The sequence below is a fragment of the Pelophylax lessonae genome, assembly GCF_965119305.1.
Source record: "Pelophylax lessonae genome assembly, chromosome: 4".
NCBI lineage: Eukaryota > Metazoa > Chordata > Amphibia > Anura > Ranidae > Pelophylax > Pelophylax lessonae.
Window position 1 is genome coordinate 455,892,549 of NC_138771.1, and position 16,535 is coordinate 455,909,083.

The following is a 16,535-nucleotide window of genomic DNA, read 5'->3' on the forward strand; positions in this document are numbered from 1 at the left end:
ATATAGGAGAGAGCCTGTCCGCGCTGCAGCCAGCTCACAAGAGCACCGTCGGATGTGGTGGATGTAGGGGTCGTCAACAAGGACGAGTCAGTTCGGAGAATTTGGGAAACACGTCGATGATCCGTCGCAGTCCAGGGTCCAAATCTAGAACACGAGGCTGCCGGGGGGAACGCCGGGGTGCCAAAGAAGGGAGTCATGGGGCCCTGAGGACCTGAGAGACGGCCCGACTTATTCAGGCAATCCCAAACCCGCAGGGTCTGGCCCGTTAAAGTGTTGAAAGAGGAAACGTGACCACGAAGATGCGCCGAAGTCTAGGGAAGTGCCCTGAGATCAAAGGGGGCAAGAAGACGTTCAAGTTGCACCCACAGTTTAGTGGGGGCATTGTGAAACCAATCCACCAAGCGCGTCAGGGTTGCTGCGCGGTGGTAGAGAGCGAAGTCCGGGATACCGGTGCCCCCTCTAGACTTCGGAAGGGTGAGAGTCGCATACTTTAGGCGGGGTCGGCTATAAAGCCATACAAATCTCGAAAGCGCTCTACGCAGCTTGTCAAAGAAGGAGGCAGGTATGTGAACAGGAAGCGCTTGGAAGAGGTATAAAAAGCGAGGTAGAACGTCCATCTTCAGAACATTGATCCTCCCAAACCAAGACAAGCGTTTCGTGGAGTAGGTAGACAGGTCAGATAGGGTTTTAGTGAAGAGTGGAACAAAATTGTCAGTGAAGAGGCGCGTCGGGTCAGAAGGCAGATTGACGCCCAAGTAGCGAACGGAGGGGGATCCCGTCTTAAAGGGATATGTGTCCGAGATACGCTTAAGAGTCGATTTAGGCAGGGAGATATTCAATATTTCCGATTTAGAATGATTGATTTTAAGGTGCTCAGAAGGCCAAAGTCGCGGAACTCGGCCAAGATCGCAGGGAGGGACTTTTGAGGAGAAGTGATGTAAAGCAGTAAATCATCCGCGAATAGAGCTAGTTTAGAATGCATGGGGCCAATGGTCAGTCCGCAAACATTGGGGTTTTTACGAAGAGCAACGGTCAGATGTTCCACTACTAGGACATAGAGGAGCGGAGACAGGGGGCAACCCTGGCGCGTACCGTTGTGGATGCTGAAGGTAGGAGATAAGGAGCTGTTAATCCGGAGCCTAGCGGAAGGTGATTTGTAGAGGGCCATAATTCTAGCCAGCATCAGCGGGCCGAGACCGATTTGTTCCAGGGTAAGACGCAGAAAATGCCAGTCAACACGGTCAAAGGCCTTCTCCGCGTCCACCGTCAGCAGGCACAAAGGTATAATGTGGGAGCGGGCATAATCAGTAAGCAGGAGGGTTTTCAAGGTATTGTCCCTAGCTTCTCGGCCTTGGACAAAGCCCACTTGGTCCATATGAATAAGGTCCGGCAATAACGGTTTCAATCGAGTCGCTAGGATCTTAGCCTAAAGTTTAAGGTTGATTCCAATCAAAGAGATAGGTCTGTAATTGGCACACGATGCGGGGTCTTTCCCCGGCTTCGGAATTAGAGATATGTGGGCCTCTAACCTCTGAGGAGGAAAATCCTAGCCGTCAGGAATCGAGTTAAAGACCCGAGCCAGAAAAGGGGCCAGCAGAGTGGGGATGCTAGGAGAGCAGCGATGGCCCGCAAGATGCAGTCAGATCGGCCGCTTCGCGGAAGTCCGCGGCCGGATGCCGCTTTAGGCGAGTCCCCGGCTTCTGGTCCCGACTAGGCCGCAGTCACCGATCCGCTCCAGGTGATCCGATTCGTGAAATTTTTGGCCAGGTAGGATCTTTAGGGGTTGGGGATACTAGATATGCAGCGATGTCCCCAAAGAAAGCAGCCAAAACTGAGGATTAAGATGGATTAAATCTGGGGACCGGCGGAGATCTGGTCACACACATCCGCCTCGGTCCCCTTCCGGTCACGCCCCCGCGTTCTTTCTTTTTAAGGATTTTCCAAACAGTTGATTTGGCCACACCTAATGTTTTTGCTATCTCTCTGATATGTTTGTTTTGTTTTTTCAGCCTAATGATGGCTTGCTTCACTGATAGTGACAGCTCTTTGGATCTCATATTGAGAGTTGACAGCAACAGATTCCAAATGCAAATAGCACACTTGAAATGAACTCTGGACCTTTTATCTGCTCCTTGTAAATGGGATAAAAAGGGAATAACACACACCTGGCCATGGAACAGCTGAGCAGCCAATTGTCCCATTACTTTTGGTCCCTTAAAAAGTGGGAGGCACATATACAAACTGTTGTAATTCCTACACCTTTCACCTGATTTGGATGTAAATACCCTCAAATTAAAGCTAAAGGTCTGCAGTTAAAGCACACCTTGTTTGTTTCATTTCAAATCCATTGTGGTGGTGTATAGAGCCAAAAAGATTAGAATTGTGTTGATGTCCCAATATTTATGGTAAGTAAATGTATAAACCGTGGTATAAACCGTGTTATAAACCGTGGTATAAACCGTGGTATAAACCGCGCTAATGCTAAAAAATGAAAAATGATCAAAATTGAATGAAATGAATAGTAGAATAAGCAGCAACTTCAAGTGTGACAACACCCCAAAACCAAATAATATAAAAAAGTTGCGCTATGTGATAAAAAAATATATATAAATGAAATATATAAAAATAACTTAATATGAAAAAATGTCCAATAGGTAAATATTAGTTCTTAAATTCCAATGAGTGAGATGTGAATCAATCAAGTTGTTAGGCAGGGGAAATCCACAACTGATGAATGTTCTGCTTACCAGAAATAGGTGGATAATGTGCATAAATAATGGTCACTCTCCACCAAGTGTGCTGAACCCGTGAATGATCCAAATACCAGGAAGAAGTCTTGTATAAGCCACTTGATATGATGTGATGATGATGTCAAAATCACTCAAATGAAGGTGTGATCACCATATATGGGGATTAGCATGAAACAACAAAAATGTACGCCATAACATAAAACCCAAAAAATGTAAAATAAAATAAAAAATAAAAATAAAAAAATGCACTAAAAAAAAAATACAAAAGGAACACCTTCACAAACAATGTAAAAAGGTAAAAAAAACATCACTGTGCTTGTGTCACAACTTGTGTAAATACTTCTTACCAAAAAAAGAGGGAAGACTGTGCGCTGTAATCATCCAGCATGAGAGAAAATGGTGTGCAGCAAGGAACCAGATACTCTCCACCCAGTGAGGAATAAGGAGAGGGAAACTCACTCCTAAGATGAGCACCCACCAATATAGAAGCTCCTTACCGGATGACAGTAAGGAATCAGCCTGAATTCAAACGGTAGTCTGATGATAGATGTATCCAGGGGGAACCTGACAGCCTCAAGATATCCCACAGCAAATGGAAATACACATAAGGACCAGTGGACACCGCAATCATCGAATGAAAAAGGGAAACGCCATAACGTAAAACCAAAAAGACTTTATTGTATAAAACGAAAATGCACTCATATGAATAGATAGAGGAAACGCCTCGGATAGACAAGGAGCTGAAGCCGCCGGCCGGTCGGCTTACCGCCCGCAATTCCTGGACGCAGAGGGTGATGTCAGCATGCCGTGACCCGATGCGTTTAGTCAGAGCTGACGTTATCAAGGGTAATTTTTTTTTTTTTTTCTTTTATTTTAAATGTTTTGGGTTTTATGATATGGCGTTCATTTTTGTCGTTTCATGCTAATCACCATATATGGTGATCACACCTTCATTTGAGTGATTTTGACGTCATTACCAATATTTATGGACCTGACTGTATGTATATGCACATATAATCGTATTGTAAGATTGTTGTTAAAAATAAATATATTAGTTTCATTTACTTGAGTCTTCCCTCGTCATCCTCATGCAGGTAGTGGGGGTAGTTCCATCGGACTGAGGTCCCCTTGCAGCGAAGATCCAAGGTTTGGCCAGCCTTCACAGTAATTGTATCACCAATCTGCTGGAACTTCCCTCTCTGCACAACTTGGGAGAGGATGGACCCCCCTGCCTGCTTCTGGGCTGGAGATGCTGGGGGTTTGACTTTTGGTGGTCGTTTTATGGCATCCTGCTTAGGCTTCTTAGTTGTGGATTTGGTAGACACCCCAGCCAATTTTTTCTCGGCAGTTCTATCTGGTTTAGATTTGATTTCACATTTAGCTGTAAAACAAAATAAAGTGATATTTAACAGTAAATTTGACTGGATCTTCATGCAAGAACATTAAGTAAGCTGTAAATCTGTGGGAGGGTTGGAACCTCCTGGGTTTTGTTAGCATGCTGTTTATGCATACAGAGGTGCAACAACCATTCTTATATAGTATATTATACTGTACTTAGTAGTTATGCCACTACATGGTAGTGTTTAATGCTTGTATAATGTAATGTTCTTTGCAGTGGAAGTACACGTTGTCCATGGTTATGAAGTAATTTACATTTGCTTTCTAATAAACAAGCCATTTATTCAGCAACATCTTGACTGGTAAGAGACATATCTGCAGGAGATTTCCAACATGTCCTGAAACCTGCTGGGGAGATTTCATCTCATTTCAAGGAATGAGGGGTGTATTTGTCACTGGGACTTCCGATGGTAGTGAAATCCAGGCCCCCTGCATTGGTGGTCAGTAGCTGTGAAATTTTCTCCCCATCCTGCAATGGTGGTTAGTAACAGTAAAAGTTAATACCCCAGTTCCCCCCTGCACTGATGGTCATGACAGTAAAGTAAACCCCCCCCCCCTCCCCCACTTACATTGATACATTGGCGGTCAATGGCAGTGATAGGTAACCCCCCTGCATTGCTGGTCACTGGCAGTAAAATGTAATCCCCCCCCCCCTTGCACATTGGTGGTAAGCGTCAGTGAAAGGTAACCCCCCCCCATCCCTCCTTGCATTGGTGGTCATGGCACTAAAAGTTAACCCCCCCGGCCCACCCTGAGGAATTGGTGGTAATGGCAGAGAAAGTTTTCCCGCATCCTTTTATTGGTGATCACTTACCCGTCACAAGCTCCCGCAGCTCTTTCCCGCTCCCCAAGCAGGGATGTTAATTGTACTGTGGGCATTTGAGGAGGGGAAAAAGTAGGGAAGGAGGTGATGGGTGTTCACCCCATAGGGCAGGGGTCTTCAAACTATGGCCCTCCAGTTGTTTAGGAACTACAATTCCCATCATGCCTAGTCATGTCTGTGAATGTGAGAGTTTTACAATGCCTCATGGGATGTGTAGTTCCCCAACAGCTGGAGGGCTGTAGTTTGAGGATCCCTGCCCTAGGGAGTGGCGAACATCGGTTCCTCGGCACTTAACTTCTTCACACCCCTAACCAGAAGACACCAGTGTTCCACTCTCACCTTCTCCACCTCATCACCATGATGAATAACTGTTTTAGGTTGTGGATGCCAAAGAATCCCCATAGCTCACCAGTCACTCATGTCCCTCCCTGGGAACTGAACACATACTGGTACTCAGTTTCATAAACTCTCTCTCACCATTGTGGCTCACTCCACCAGAAGCTATTGCGTTAAACTATGGAAGGCCTTGCACTCGTGACTACCCAGGCCAGGTCCCTCGGCCAACCTTGTGCCACAGCAGGACCAAATATGAGTATTTCGCCATGAGGTGAGGGATATAAAGTGCATCTGTCCTCCCATCCAACAGAGTCACCATCTCCCACCACAGTCACAGGCTCCCTCTTTAGACTGGCTGCAAATACTTGAGATTGTATCCCAAACTTTAAGGTTTAAGTGTGCGTTCTTCAAATGTACTCAACTATGAGGGTTACCTGGTACAAATGTTTACTTAGCTGTAAGTTTCTTCAGATACTGCAAGGTTACACTTATTCTATAATATGTACTTTTGTTAGGAACAGACAATGACAACTTCTTTAGTTGGTTAAAATACCTTTTACTGAGGCACTCGGACAGCGCAGGTACATCTTTCATCAATCTTCCCATTCATGTACAATCAGTTCACCTAATTTGGCTGAGGTAGAATTAGCTGTGCTGCTGAACATAACACTGTCCCTAGAGGTTTTACCAAAAGATTAGGTGAATGAACAACATAGTGCGGTCTATACCTGTGTTGGATAATATCTGTAAAAACAAAGTCCATAATTACTGGAACCATTGAAGATGGGCCCTCTTAAGGGGATTAGCGGCAGCACAGCAGTAATCTGTCCTGACCAATGAACTCCCATGGGTCAACAGGCCCAACAGCCCCAGGCCGATGCTCTGCAGATTTATATACTGTATATATATTGTGCTCAAAAAAAAGGGAACACTTTTTAATCGGAGTATAATATCAAGTCATTTAAACTCCTGGGATATTGATTTGGTTAGTTAAGTAGCAGAGAGAGTGGTAATCAGTTTCAGCTGCTTTGGTGGTAATGAAATTAATAACAGGTGCACTAGATGGGCAACAATCTGACAACCTCCAAAACAAGAATAGTTTTACAGGTGGAGGCCACTGACATTTTTTTCCCTACTCATCTTTTCTGACTGTTTTTCGCTATTTTTGCATTTGGCTAGGGTCAGTGTCACTACTGATAGCATGAGGTAATACCTGGACCCTATAGAGGTTGCACAGGCAGTCAAACTCCTCCAGGATGGTACATCAATACGTGCCATTGCCAGAAGGCTTTGCTGTGTCTCCCAGCACAGTCTAAAGAACATGGAGGAGATTCCAGGAGACAGGCAGTTACTCTAGGAGAGCTAGACAGGGCCACAGAAGGTCCCTAACCCATCTGTAGGACTGGTATCTGCTTCTTTGTGCAAGGAGGAACAGGATGAGCACTGCCATAGTCCTACAAACTGACCTCCAGCAGACAACTGGCGTGAATGTCTCTGACCAAACAATCAGAAACAGACTTCATGAGGGTGGCCTGAGGGCCCGACGTCCTCTAGTGGGCCCATTGCTTACAGCCCGCCACTGTGAAGCTCAATTGGCATTTGCCATTGAACACCAGAATTGGCAGGTCCGCTACTGGTGCCCTGTGCTTTTCACAGATGAGAGCAGGTTCACCCTGAGCACATGTGACAGATGTGAAAAGATCTGGAGAAGCCGTGGATAACATTATGCTGCCTGTAACATTGTAACATAGTTCAGCATGACCTGTTTGGTGGTGGGTCAGTGATGGTCTGGGGAGGCATATCCATGGAGGGACGCACAGACCTCTACAGGCTAGACAATGGCACCCTGACTGCCATTAGGTATCAATTATTATGGTGTGGGGTTATTTTTCAGGGGTTGGGCTTGGCCCCTTAGTTCCAGTGAAGGGAACTCCTAAGACGTTTTGAACAATTTCATGCTCCCAACTTTGTGGGTACTGTTTGGGGGCCCCTTCCTTTTCCAACATGACTGCGCACCAGTGCACAAAGCAAGTTCCATAAAGACATGGATGAGTGAGTTTGGGGTGGAGGAAGTTAATTGGCCTGCACAGAGTCCTGACCTCAACCCGATAGAACACCTTTGGGATGAATTAGAGTGGAGACTGCGAGCCAGGCCTTCTCGTCCAACATCAGTGCTTGACCTCACAAATGCGCTTCTGGAAGAATGGTCAAACATTCCCATAGACACACTCCTAAACCTTGTGGACAGCCTTCCCAGAAAAGTTGAAGCTGTTATAGCTACAAATATTGAACCCTATGGACTAAGACTGGGATGCCAATAAAGTTCATGTGCGTGTAAAGGCAGGTGTCCCAATACTTTTGGTAATATAGTGTATATACCCCAAAACAGACAGGATGTGGCACATCTGCAGAAGAAGAAGTCACACACAAGCCGACCCTTGCAGCAAACAGCCAAAATACTTGGTTCACATATTTGCAGCAAATTCTGTGTGTTTCCTGCACCGCATTGCAATCGCACGGCGAACTGCAGCAAATGTCAATGTTTAAGTGTTACTAAACCCAGGAGCCTGCAGTCACTATTAGGGATGATCGAACCATTGTCTTCGACCCGAACATTGGGTGTTCGAAATTCGGCCGAATTCCAAACTTTTTGCGGTAAAAGTTCGGAATTCGGTCACCAGAACCAATTCCAAGCCAATGAAGGGGACAGGAGTCTGCTAGGAACGTGATCAGAGTGACTACGGGGTCCAGAGGCCAATCAGGAGTCAATAAGCCCCCCAGTATATAGCCCCGCCTAACCTCTAGCACTGTAATACAGAGGCTTTTGAAGAGAGTGTAAGCATGTGTGTTTCTCCTGCTGTATGGAGCTGTTCTTTTAGTGTGAGGAAAGGGATATGCAGTGTAGTTAGGGTACAATATACCACTATAGTTAGATTCAATAATCTAGTTTCTGTAGGGATACTTTTAAGTGACTGGAGGGTGACTGGAGTTTAGGGTGACCTAACTCTGCCATGCCTGGGTGACCGAACTCTGCCATGTCAGGGTGACCGTAGTGTAGTTTAGCTGACTCTGCCTGCCATACCAGGGTGACCGAACTCTTCCATGTCAGGGTGACCCCACTATGCAGATTTTGGGTTAGGGGTATACATATATATATATATATATGTGTGTGTGTGTGTGTAAATAAATGTATATAAACACACATATATATATATATATATATATATATATATATATATATATACACACACACACACATATATAAATATATATATATATACCCCTATACAGAAGTTCAGATGTCATGCCTGCCTCCAAACGCCTTCAAAAAACGCCCATAAAACGCCTGAAACAAAAACGCCCAGGTGTGAAAGGAGGGTAACACCATCCCTGTGCTACTGAAATTCTAAGAAAAATAATTGTTTTTTTTCTGGTTCTGGACATGCTACAGAGCTGAAACTTAACAGGTACACTTTTTAGACCCCCCCCCCCCCCCCCCAGACACTAAATCCAAAGAAATCTCTTTTTTTTTTTTTTTCAATAATTTTTTCAATAATTGGCTCTCTATCAAAAACGACAATTTTTAAGAACTTTTTTTACTTTTTTTTGCCTGATTCATAGTCCCTGGGGCATGACCCAGAACCCTAGGCACTTTTTAGGGGCATTTATTGGGTTTTAGGGCTTCAAAATGGTGTTTTTTGATTACCGAAATTTGGGTCCCATTGATTTCAATGGGGTTCTGGAATCCGAACCCAACTTTTGGGAAATTCGGGTGTTCTGGTCGAACCGAACTTTTCAAAAGTTCGATCATCCCTAGTCACTATATCTGGTCTCCCACACTACACAGACCATCGAAATGCAATTATTTTAGTAAATATAAACTGAAAAATACCTTTTCTAATCAGAAGTATATAGCAGTCATGTGACTTCTATCAGTGTCTGGTTAAAGCTTGTAGGAGGAGTTTTCATCCCCCCCTGATAGTCCACCCTAGAGGCTCTAATAGGGTGATGCAAAGGGTGGTCCCAGGGCGCAGAGCAGTGCTCCCTGAGCCCACCCATTGTGTGACAATAGTGAATGAAGATTTGCTCCTCCTGGCCAATCAGGAAGGCGGTTTAATACCGGCTTCCTGATTGGCCGCAAGGCAAACCCCATGCCATTGGCCGAGGAGGAGGCGGGAGTGGGAGGACTCGAGGAGAGTAGAGACGCGCCGCCGGGGGACACAGTGAGGGGAAGCCGCCGCCAGGACTAAAGAGAAGCTCCAGGGCTCCAGGTAAGTGCACTGGTCTCGGGGGGGGGGGGGGCCCACACTGCATTGAATGGGGCACGCACGCACGCTGGTCTCTGCATTGAAGGGGGCATGTACGCTGGTCACTGCATTGAAAGGGGGCATGTACGCTGGTCACTATATTGAAGGGGGCATGTACGCTGGTCACTGCATTGAAGGGGGCATGTACGCTGGTCACTGCATTGAAAGGGGGCATGTACGCTGGTCACTGCATTGAAAGGGGGCATGTATGCTGGTCACTGCATTGAAAGGGGGCACATACGCTGGTCACTGCATTGAAAGGGGCATGTGGGCTGGTCACTGTATTGAAAGGGGGCATGTATGCTGGTGACTGCATTGAAAGGGGGCATGTACGCTGGTCACTGCATTGAAGGGGGGCATGTATGCTGGTCACTGCATTGAAGGGGGCATGTACGCTGGTCACTGCATTGAAAGGGGGCATGTATGCTGGCCACTGCATTGAAAGGGGGCATGTATGCTGGTCACTGCATTGAAGGGGGCACGCTGGTCACTGTGCATTGAAAGGGGGCACGCTGGTCACTGTGCATTGAAAGGGGGCACACTGGTCACTGTGCATTGAAAGGGGGCACGCTGGTCACTGTGCATTGAAAGGGGGCACGCTGGTCACTGTGCATTGAAAGGGGGCACGCTGGTCTCTCTGCATTGAAAGAGGGCACGCTGGTCTCTCTGCATTGAAAGGGGGCACGCTGGTCCCTCTGCATTGAAAGGGGGCACACTATACCTTATTTTCTGAAGGCCCCTTTCACACTTTTGCGACCTCAAAGTCACGCAATTTTTTACAGCGTTTTTTGCCGCAAAGCAATGCCTATTACATTTTTCTGTTTGCGCCCCCCCCCCCCCCCCCCAAAAAAAATTTTGAGCACCAGCCGCCACTGCCATGCAGTGTGGGTACAGTGTGACCCACCCTGCATTTTCAATCTCCTCAGAGCAGTTGGATGTGCCCCAGCGTAGCCTTTTCCTAGAGTTCAGGCTCCACCCAGTCACCTCAGGTCTTTGTAGCCAATCCCAAGGGAGCTACTTAACTTCTCTTTTAGGTTCACACCCACAGTGATGCCATGCTTCCAGCAGTCAAGGCTCCCTTTCCCTAAAGGAGTTTCAAGGGGCCTACAGTGCGATGGACCAGGAGAAAAGTACCCCAGCTCTGCTGTTCAGATACGTGTAATGCAAGAGAGAACTCGGCCACCCATGAACACAAGTCTCTTGCAATCAGCCCATGTAAGCACTACATAATTGTGATATTCTGTATTGCTGAAGATAGTTTGTGCCTGTGCCATTAAGTGCCTAGCTTTTGAAATCCATTTTAAAACATATTCTCCTTTTTCGCTGCTGATTATTCAGCAGAGTAAAAAAACAAAGTGGCATCTGATCCCTCTGCACCATAGCTGCATTTAAGCCCCCCCCAGGTGTCACATACAGCAGCGCTGCCATATCATCAGGGGTCCTGACCTGATCAGGCATGTCAGATTGTATTCAGCACTTTGGTGTAGTGAAGTAGAGTTAAAGTAGCGTTGAAGTAGTGTTGAAGTAGTGCTGAAGTAGAGTTAAAGTAGTGTTGAAGTAGTGTTGAAGTAGTGTTGAAGTAGTGCTGAAGTAGTGTTAAACTTGGGCTTTAAGACCCCTTTCACACTTGTGCAACCTAAAAGTCGCACGATTTTGATGTGGTTTTAATGCGATTTTGACTGGACTTTATACAGATTACACAGCAATATCTGTGTAATCTTGAGGTCTATGGACCTCAAAACACATCAAAGTCGGACCAAAGTAGTGCAGGCACTACTTTGAAGTCGCACAGATATGAACGGTACTCATTGGAAATCATGGAGTACGACTTGTCATGCGACTTTGCAGTCCCAAGTCGCAGGACAAGTCGCACAATTGTGAAAGGGGCCTTAAATTGCATCACTTTAAATGGTACCTGGTGTGATGGCAGGCTCAAAATGTTGGTTTTCTTTCTCCGCAACAATGGTCATCAGTCCAAATAGAGGAGTGGATCTCCCCGGTGGGGAAAAAGACAACAGTAAAGACTTGACAAAGGATCTAACCTTTCTCCACCCTACAGATACACTGTAATGATGTGTTATTGAAAACAGTGCCGTATTAATTTGTCAGAAGTAAATTAAGTTGTCACAATGTACATGTATAATTTTATAGGAAATACATGTGTACACACAATTTACACACACTAGTAATGCATGTAAATATGTATAATATGTATAAATCCCTTTAAATCATAAGTTTTGGCACTATAATTTATTGCATAGTTACATCGGTCCAGCTTGGACCAATGTAAGTTAATATCCCATGCCTGAGTGATCCTTGTGGACACTGCAAATTACTGTAGTAGTAGTAGTTGCCGCTACTACAGTAATAGCAGCAGTTGTCCGGGTCCAGTGCCAAGCAGCTGCCCTTCTGCATGCTAACTACTGGGGTCTCTTGTTTGATGTCACCACCATTTACAAAACGCCTTGTATTTTTTTCAATGAATACAAGGCATTCTCTGATTGGACAAGGTGGAGATTGCGACATCACCACCCCACCTCTCCGCCTTGTCAAATCAGAGAATAACTTGTACTCATTGAAAAAATACAAGGCTTTCTGTGAATGGAGTGCCAGGTGAGCGATCCCCTGTGACTGCAGAAGGGCAACCACATGGCACTGAACCAGGAAGACTGCTGTTGTCCCTGTAGTAGCAGCAACTACTATGGCGATTTGCAGCTTTCACAGGGGTCGCTCAGGCATGGGATATGTATACTTACATTATGTTATTATGTTATGTTATTACATATTGTTATTCAAAATGACCTTTCCTCTTCAATCTGCAGAGCTGCAATTTTCTATAAAATGCAATGAGATATGGCAACATGGAGGCGTTCTGTACACAGTTGGTATACAGTAATACATGTCATATACTGTATATACTAGAGTATAAGCCAACCCGAATATAAGCTGAGGCAGGCAAATTTTACCACAAAAAACTGGGAAAACATATTGACTCGAGTATAAGCCTAGGGTGGGAAATGCAGCAGCTCCTGGACCCAACTGGACCACCACGAGACCCTAAACAGGGTATGCGGGCATGGTGCAGGGGCTGCGGACATGGTACCGGAGATGCAGGGCTGTGGGCATGGTACAGGAGATGATTCTGCCATGGTACAGGAGATGGTACAGGAGATGGTACAGGAGATGGTACAGGAGATGGCACAGGAGATGGTACAGGCATGACACAGGAGATGGTACAGGCATGGTACAGGAGATGGTACAGGTATGGTACAGGAGATGGTACAGGCATGGCACAGGAGATGGTTCAGGCATGGCACAGGAGATGGTTCAGGCATGGTACAGGAGATGGTACAGGCATGGCACAGGAAATGGTACAGGCATGGCACAGGAGATGGTTCAGGCATGGTACAGAAGATGGTACAGGCATGACACAGGAAATGGTACAGGCATGGCACAGGAGATGGTTCAGGCATGGTACAGGAGATGGTACAGGCATGGCACAGGAAATGGTACATGCATGGCACAGGAGATGGTAAAGGTATGGCACAGGAGATGGTTCAGGCATGGTACAGGGGATGGTACAGGCATGGCTCAGGAAATGGTACAGGCATGGCGGCATGGCACAGGAGATGGTACAGGCATGGCACAGATGGTACAGGAGATGCCTGCAGCACTGCATCTCCTTTCGGTGAGGCGCCTTACATTTAAAAATGGCGCCGTCTGCCCGGGAAAAGCCGAACGTGTACTGACCGGGGGAAAAGGTAAGTGAGACCATGACTCGAGTATAAGCTGAGGGGGGCTTTTTCAGAATAAAAAAAACATGCTGAAAAAAGTCGGCTTATACTCAAGTATACGGTAGATAGAAATGTAATTTCTTGCCTGTGTAATTGGCCTACTGATTTTCCCAAAAGTCTGCAATAAGATACAAGTTAGATTTTGGGAATCCTCTGCAACAAAAATGTAATTCTTTGGGGGATACTCCCAAAGGGAAATCAAATCTAAAGGGATGCAGACCTTGCCACTTTCCTCATTAGAACCCGGCAAGCGCAGTGCCTGATTGATAATTATAAAGATGCTCCTATTTACTGTGCACAAACAAACAAACAGCTATTTCTTAAGAATAACAAAAGGTAGGAATCTGCAACAAAGTTTGGTAAAATCCTTGTAATGTAGATAGATCACCCAGAGGGGAATGTTTTTTTCTTGACAAAAGTGGAGTTACGCTTTAAAGAGACAATACACATTAGCAATAAATTAGTTTAGGTAAAAGAACATTAACCCTGTCCGGTCAGAAATATGGGCTCTTAGCATTGCTGATTTTTTTCTGAGGTCGCAGAATCTGTGCTTGTCATAGTTACCATTACTTCACTACATGGTGAGTTACGGATCTGGGAAAGTAATGGACGTATTAGGTATCCCAAGTCTTCACTGGCTGCATGCTTGCTATGGTTCATTGGTAAAGTCAGTAGAAGTGCTCCTTATATTTAAAATTCTTGCTTATTGCAAACTGTTGGTGCTATATAAATCCTGTATAAAAATATTAATTAACATTTAATGATGAATGTGTAAAAGATCAACAAAAAATGATGGCCCCATACACATGGGCCTCAAAATGTCACTAGCTAAATTCACGCTCATGTTCCTTATTCTTTTTTGTGTAAGCTTTAGACGTCCTAAGTCTGCTTGAGAGAGATCAGTTCTGTGTGTATACTTCCTACAATAGCTCCTCTGTTATATGATGTATAGGAATGCAAAGAGCGCACAGCACAGATACTGCACTCAGGTACAAGTAGAAGCTATGCCTGAGACAGAAAGGACTGACGGACAGATAGGGCTTACCTAGCAGAACAAGAGTTGGCAGCAAAATCAGCAGAACTTTGTAATCCATTGCTGCAAGAAGTGAGAAGGCTGGAAATTCCACAGTGCAGTGTGAGAGTTGTGAGTCCTGCCAGTGGTGGACGGTCAGTGGATTCCACACTGCCAGGGAGGAGGGGAGGTACACCGAGGGGACATGGCGGGGAGGTGGTGAGAGGGAATGAAGGGGCAGGATTGTATTCTCTGCAAATATTTTCTTCAGATTTATTTAGAAAAATTGTCCCTAATCACAGACTAAAGGCCCGTACACACGTGCAGATTGTCGGCCGAAAAGCTTCGGCCGACGACAGATCGGCCAATTTTCGGCTTGTTAGTATGATGCTTCCGACAGCCGACAGCGCACTTTCGGCTGAAAAGAATCTGTTGTGCAGGCATTAAAATTTTTGTATGCCGACACCAGAGCGCCCGATTGTTCGCCAGTCAATACAGAATTCAGCCGACAGACAGCAGATTTGCAAGACTGGGCATGCTCAGAAAAGAAAAAACACAGGGAAAGTTAACCATCACATGACATCACTTCTGCAGTCGGCTGTAGTCGGCGGACAAAATTCTTGTGCAGTCTTTTGCACTTTTCAACAGACATGACAGCCCGGGGACAAAAGACGGCCGATCGTTCGGCCGACGATCTGCACGTGTGTACGGGGCATTAGAGACAGTTTATCACTAGAAATTGTGTCCCTGGAAATATTCATCAATGGTGTCAAGCATGGCCCAACAGTATATTTGGAGTATGAAATATTAATTTCTTTACAACTGCTAACTGTTTTAATTACACATTTCTGAAAGATAGGTCATGTTGAGATAGATAGATAGATAGATAGATAGATAGATAGATAGATAGATAGATAGATAGATAGATAGATAGATAGATAGATAGATAGATAGATAGATAGATAGATAGATAGATAGATAGATAGATAGATAGATAGATAGATAGATAGATAGATAGATAGATAGATAGATAGATAGATAGATAGATAGATAGATAGATAGATAGATAGATAGATAGATAGATAGATAGATAGCATGCTTTAGTGCCGGTTCACACTATTGCGATGACAGACATCGCATGTAATTCAGAGCGCACTGCTCCTAAAATCACATGTGATGTCTGTGCGGTGCGAATTCAGCCATACAGTTTCGCACCACAATCGCAGTGAACTCACACAGGACCCTTTTTTTTGGTCCACAGCAGAATCGGATCGCATGGTGGTTCACACCGGTGCGATCCGATTCATGTGCGAACTGTCAGATCGCACTGTGATCGGATCTGGGGGTGTCGCATATGACAGTGTGAACTGCCTGTGCTGCGAATGCGATGCAGGAATACGCAGTAGATTCACAGTGTTCCCGCATCGCAATAGTGTGAACCGGCACTTAGACAAACATAAATCTATACTCAAACAAAAAAAGGTAACAAAGAAAAAACAACACAAAACAATAAAAAAATTGGCAGACTCGATGGACTACTCAGTCTTTTTCTGCCGTCACTATTCTTTGTTTCTTTGTTGGATAGATAGATAGATAGATAGATAGATAGATAGATAGATAGATAGATAGATAGATAGATAGATAGATAGATAGATAGATAGATAGATAGAATGAAAGGAAGAAAAAAAAAAAAAAAAGCACAAAGGCAGTGTAAACTGTGCTTTGTGGTGCATTGCATTGCTAAAAAAAAATAATTTGTTTCATTTATTGCAATGCTTTGGCAGCCCATTGAAACCCCCTTAACCGCTTGCCGACTGCTCACAGTATATTTACTGCGGCAGTCAGCCCCTCACAGGCAGAGCGACGTAGGTCTACGTCGCTAGCCTGTGAGGCTCTGGGGAGCGAGCGCACGCCCGCGGAGGCGCGCTCCCGCGCGGTCACGGACCCCCCCCGCGCGTGTGACCGGCGGACCCGATGTCCGCCGGTCACTCGGCGATCGTCGGGGGAGAGGGAGAAAGTCAGGCGGCTTGTGTAAACAAGCCGCCTGTCATTCTCCTCGGTGTAAAAACACTGATCACACGGTTCTACAATGTAGAACCGTTGATCAGTGTCCCT

At 45.4% G+C, this 16,535-nt stretch overlaps 1 protein-coding gene across 1 annotated transcript in view; it reads right to left on the reverse strand.

The window, feature by feature from the left end:
- Positions 1-14,592, reverse strand: part of LOC309552116 (platelet-derived growth factor receptor-like protein) — a 67,326-nt gene extending 52,734 nt beyond the window's left edge. Inside the window, exons 1-2 of the mRNA XM_082252920.1 lie at positions 14,454-14,592; positions 3,816-4,131 (exon numbers count right to left, since the gene is read on the reverse strand). Of these exons, the coding sequence (XP_082109046.1) occupies positions 3,816-4,131; positions 14,454-14,502 (365 nt within the window). The 5' untranslated portion in view covers positions 14,503-14,592. The remainder of the gene's footprint in view (positions 1-3,815; positions 4,132-14,453) is intronic.
- Between the last annotated feature and the right edge of the window lie 1,943 nt (positions 14,593-16,535).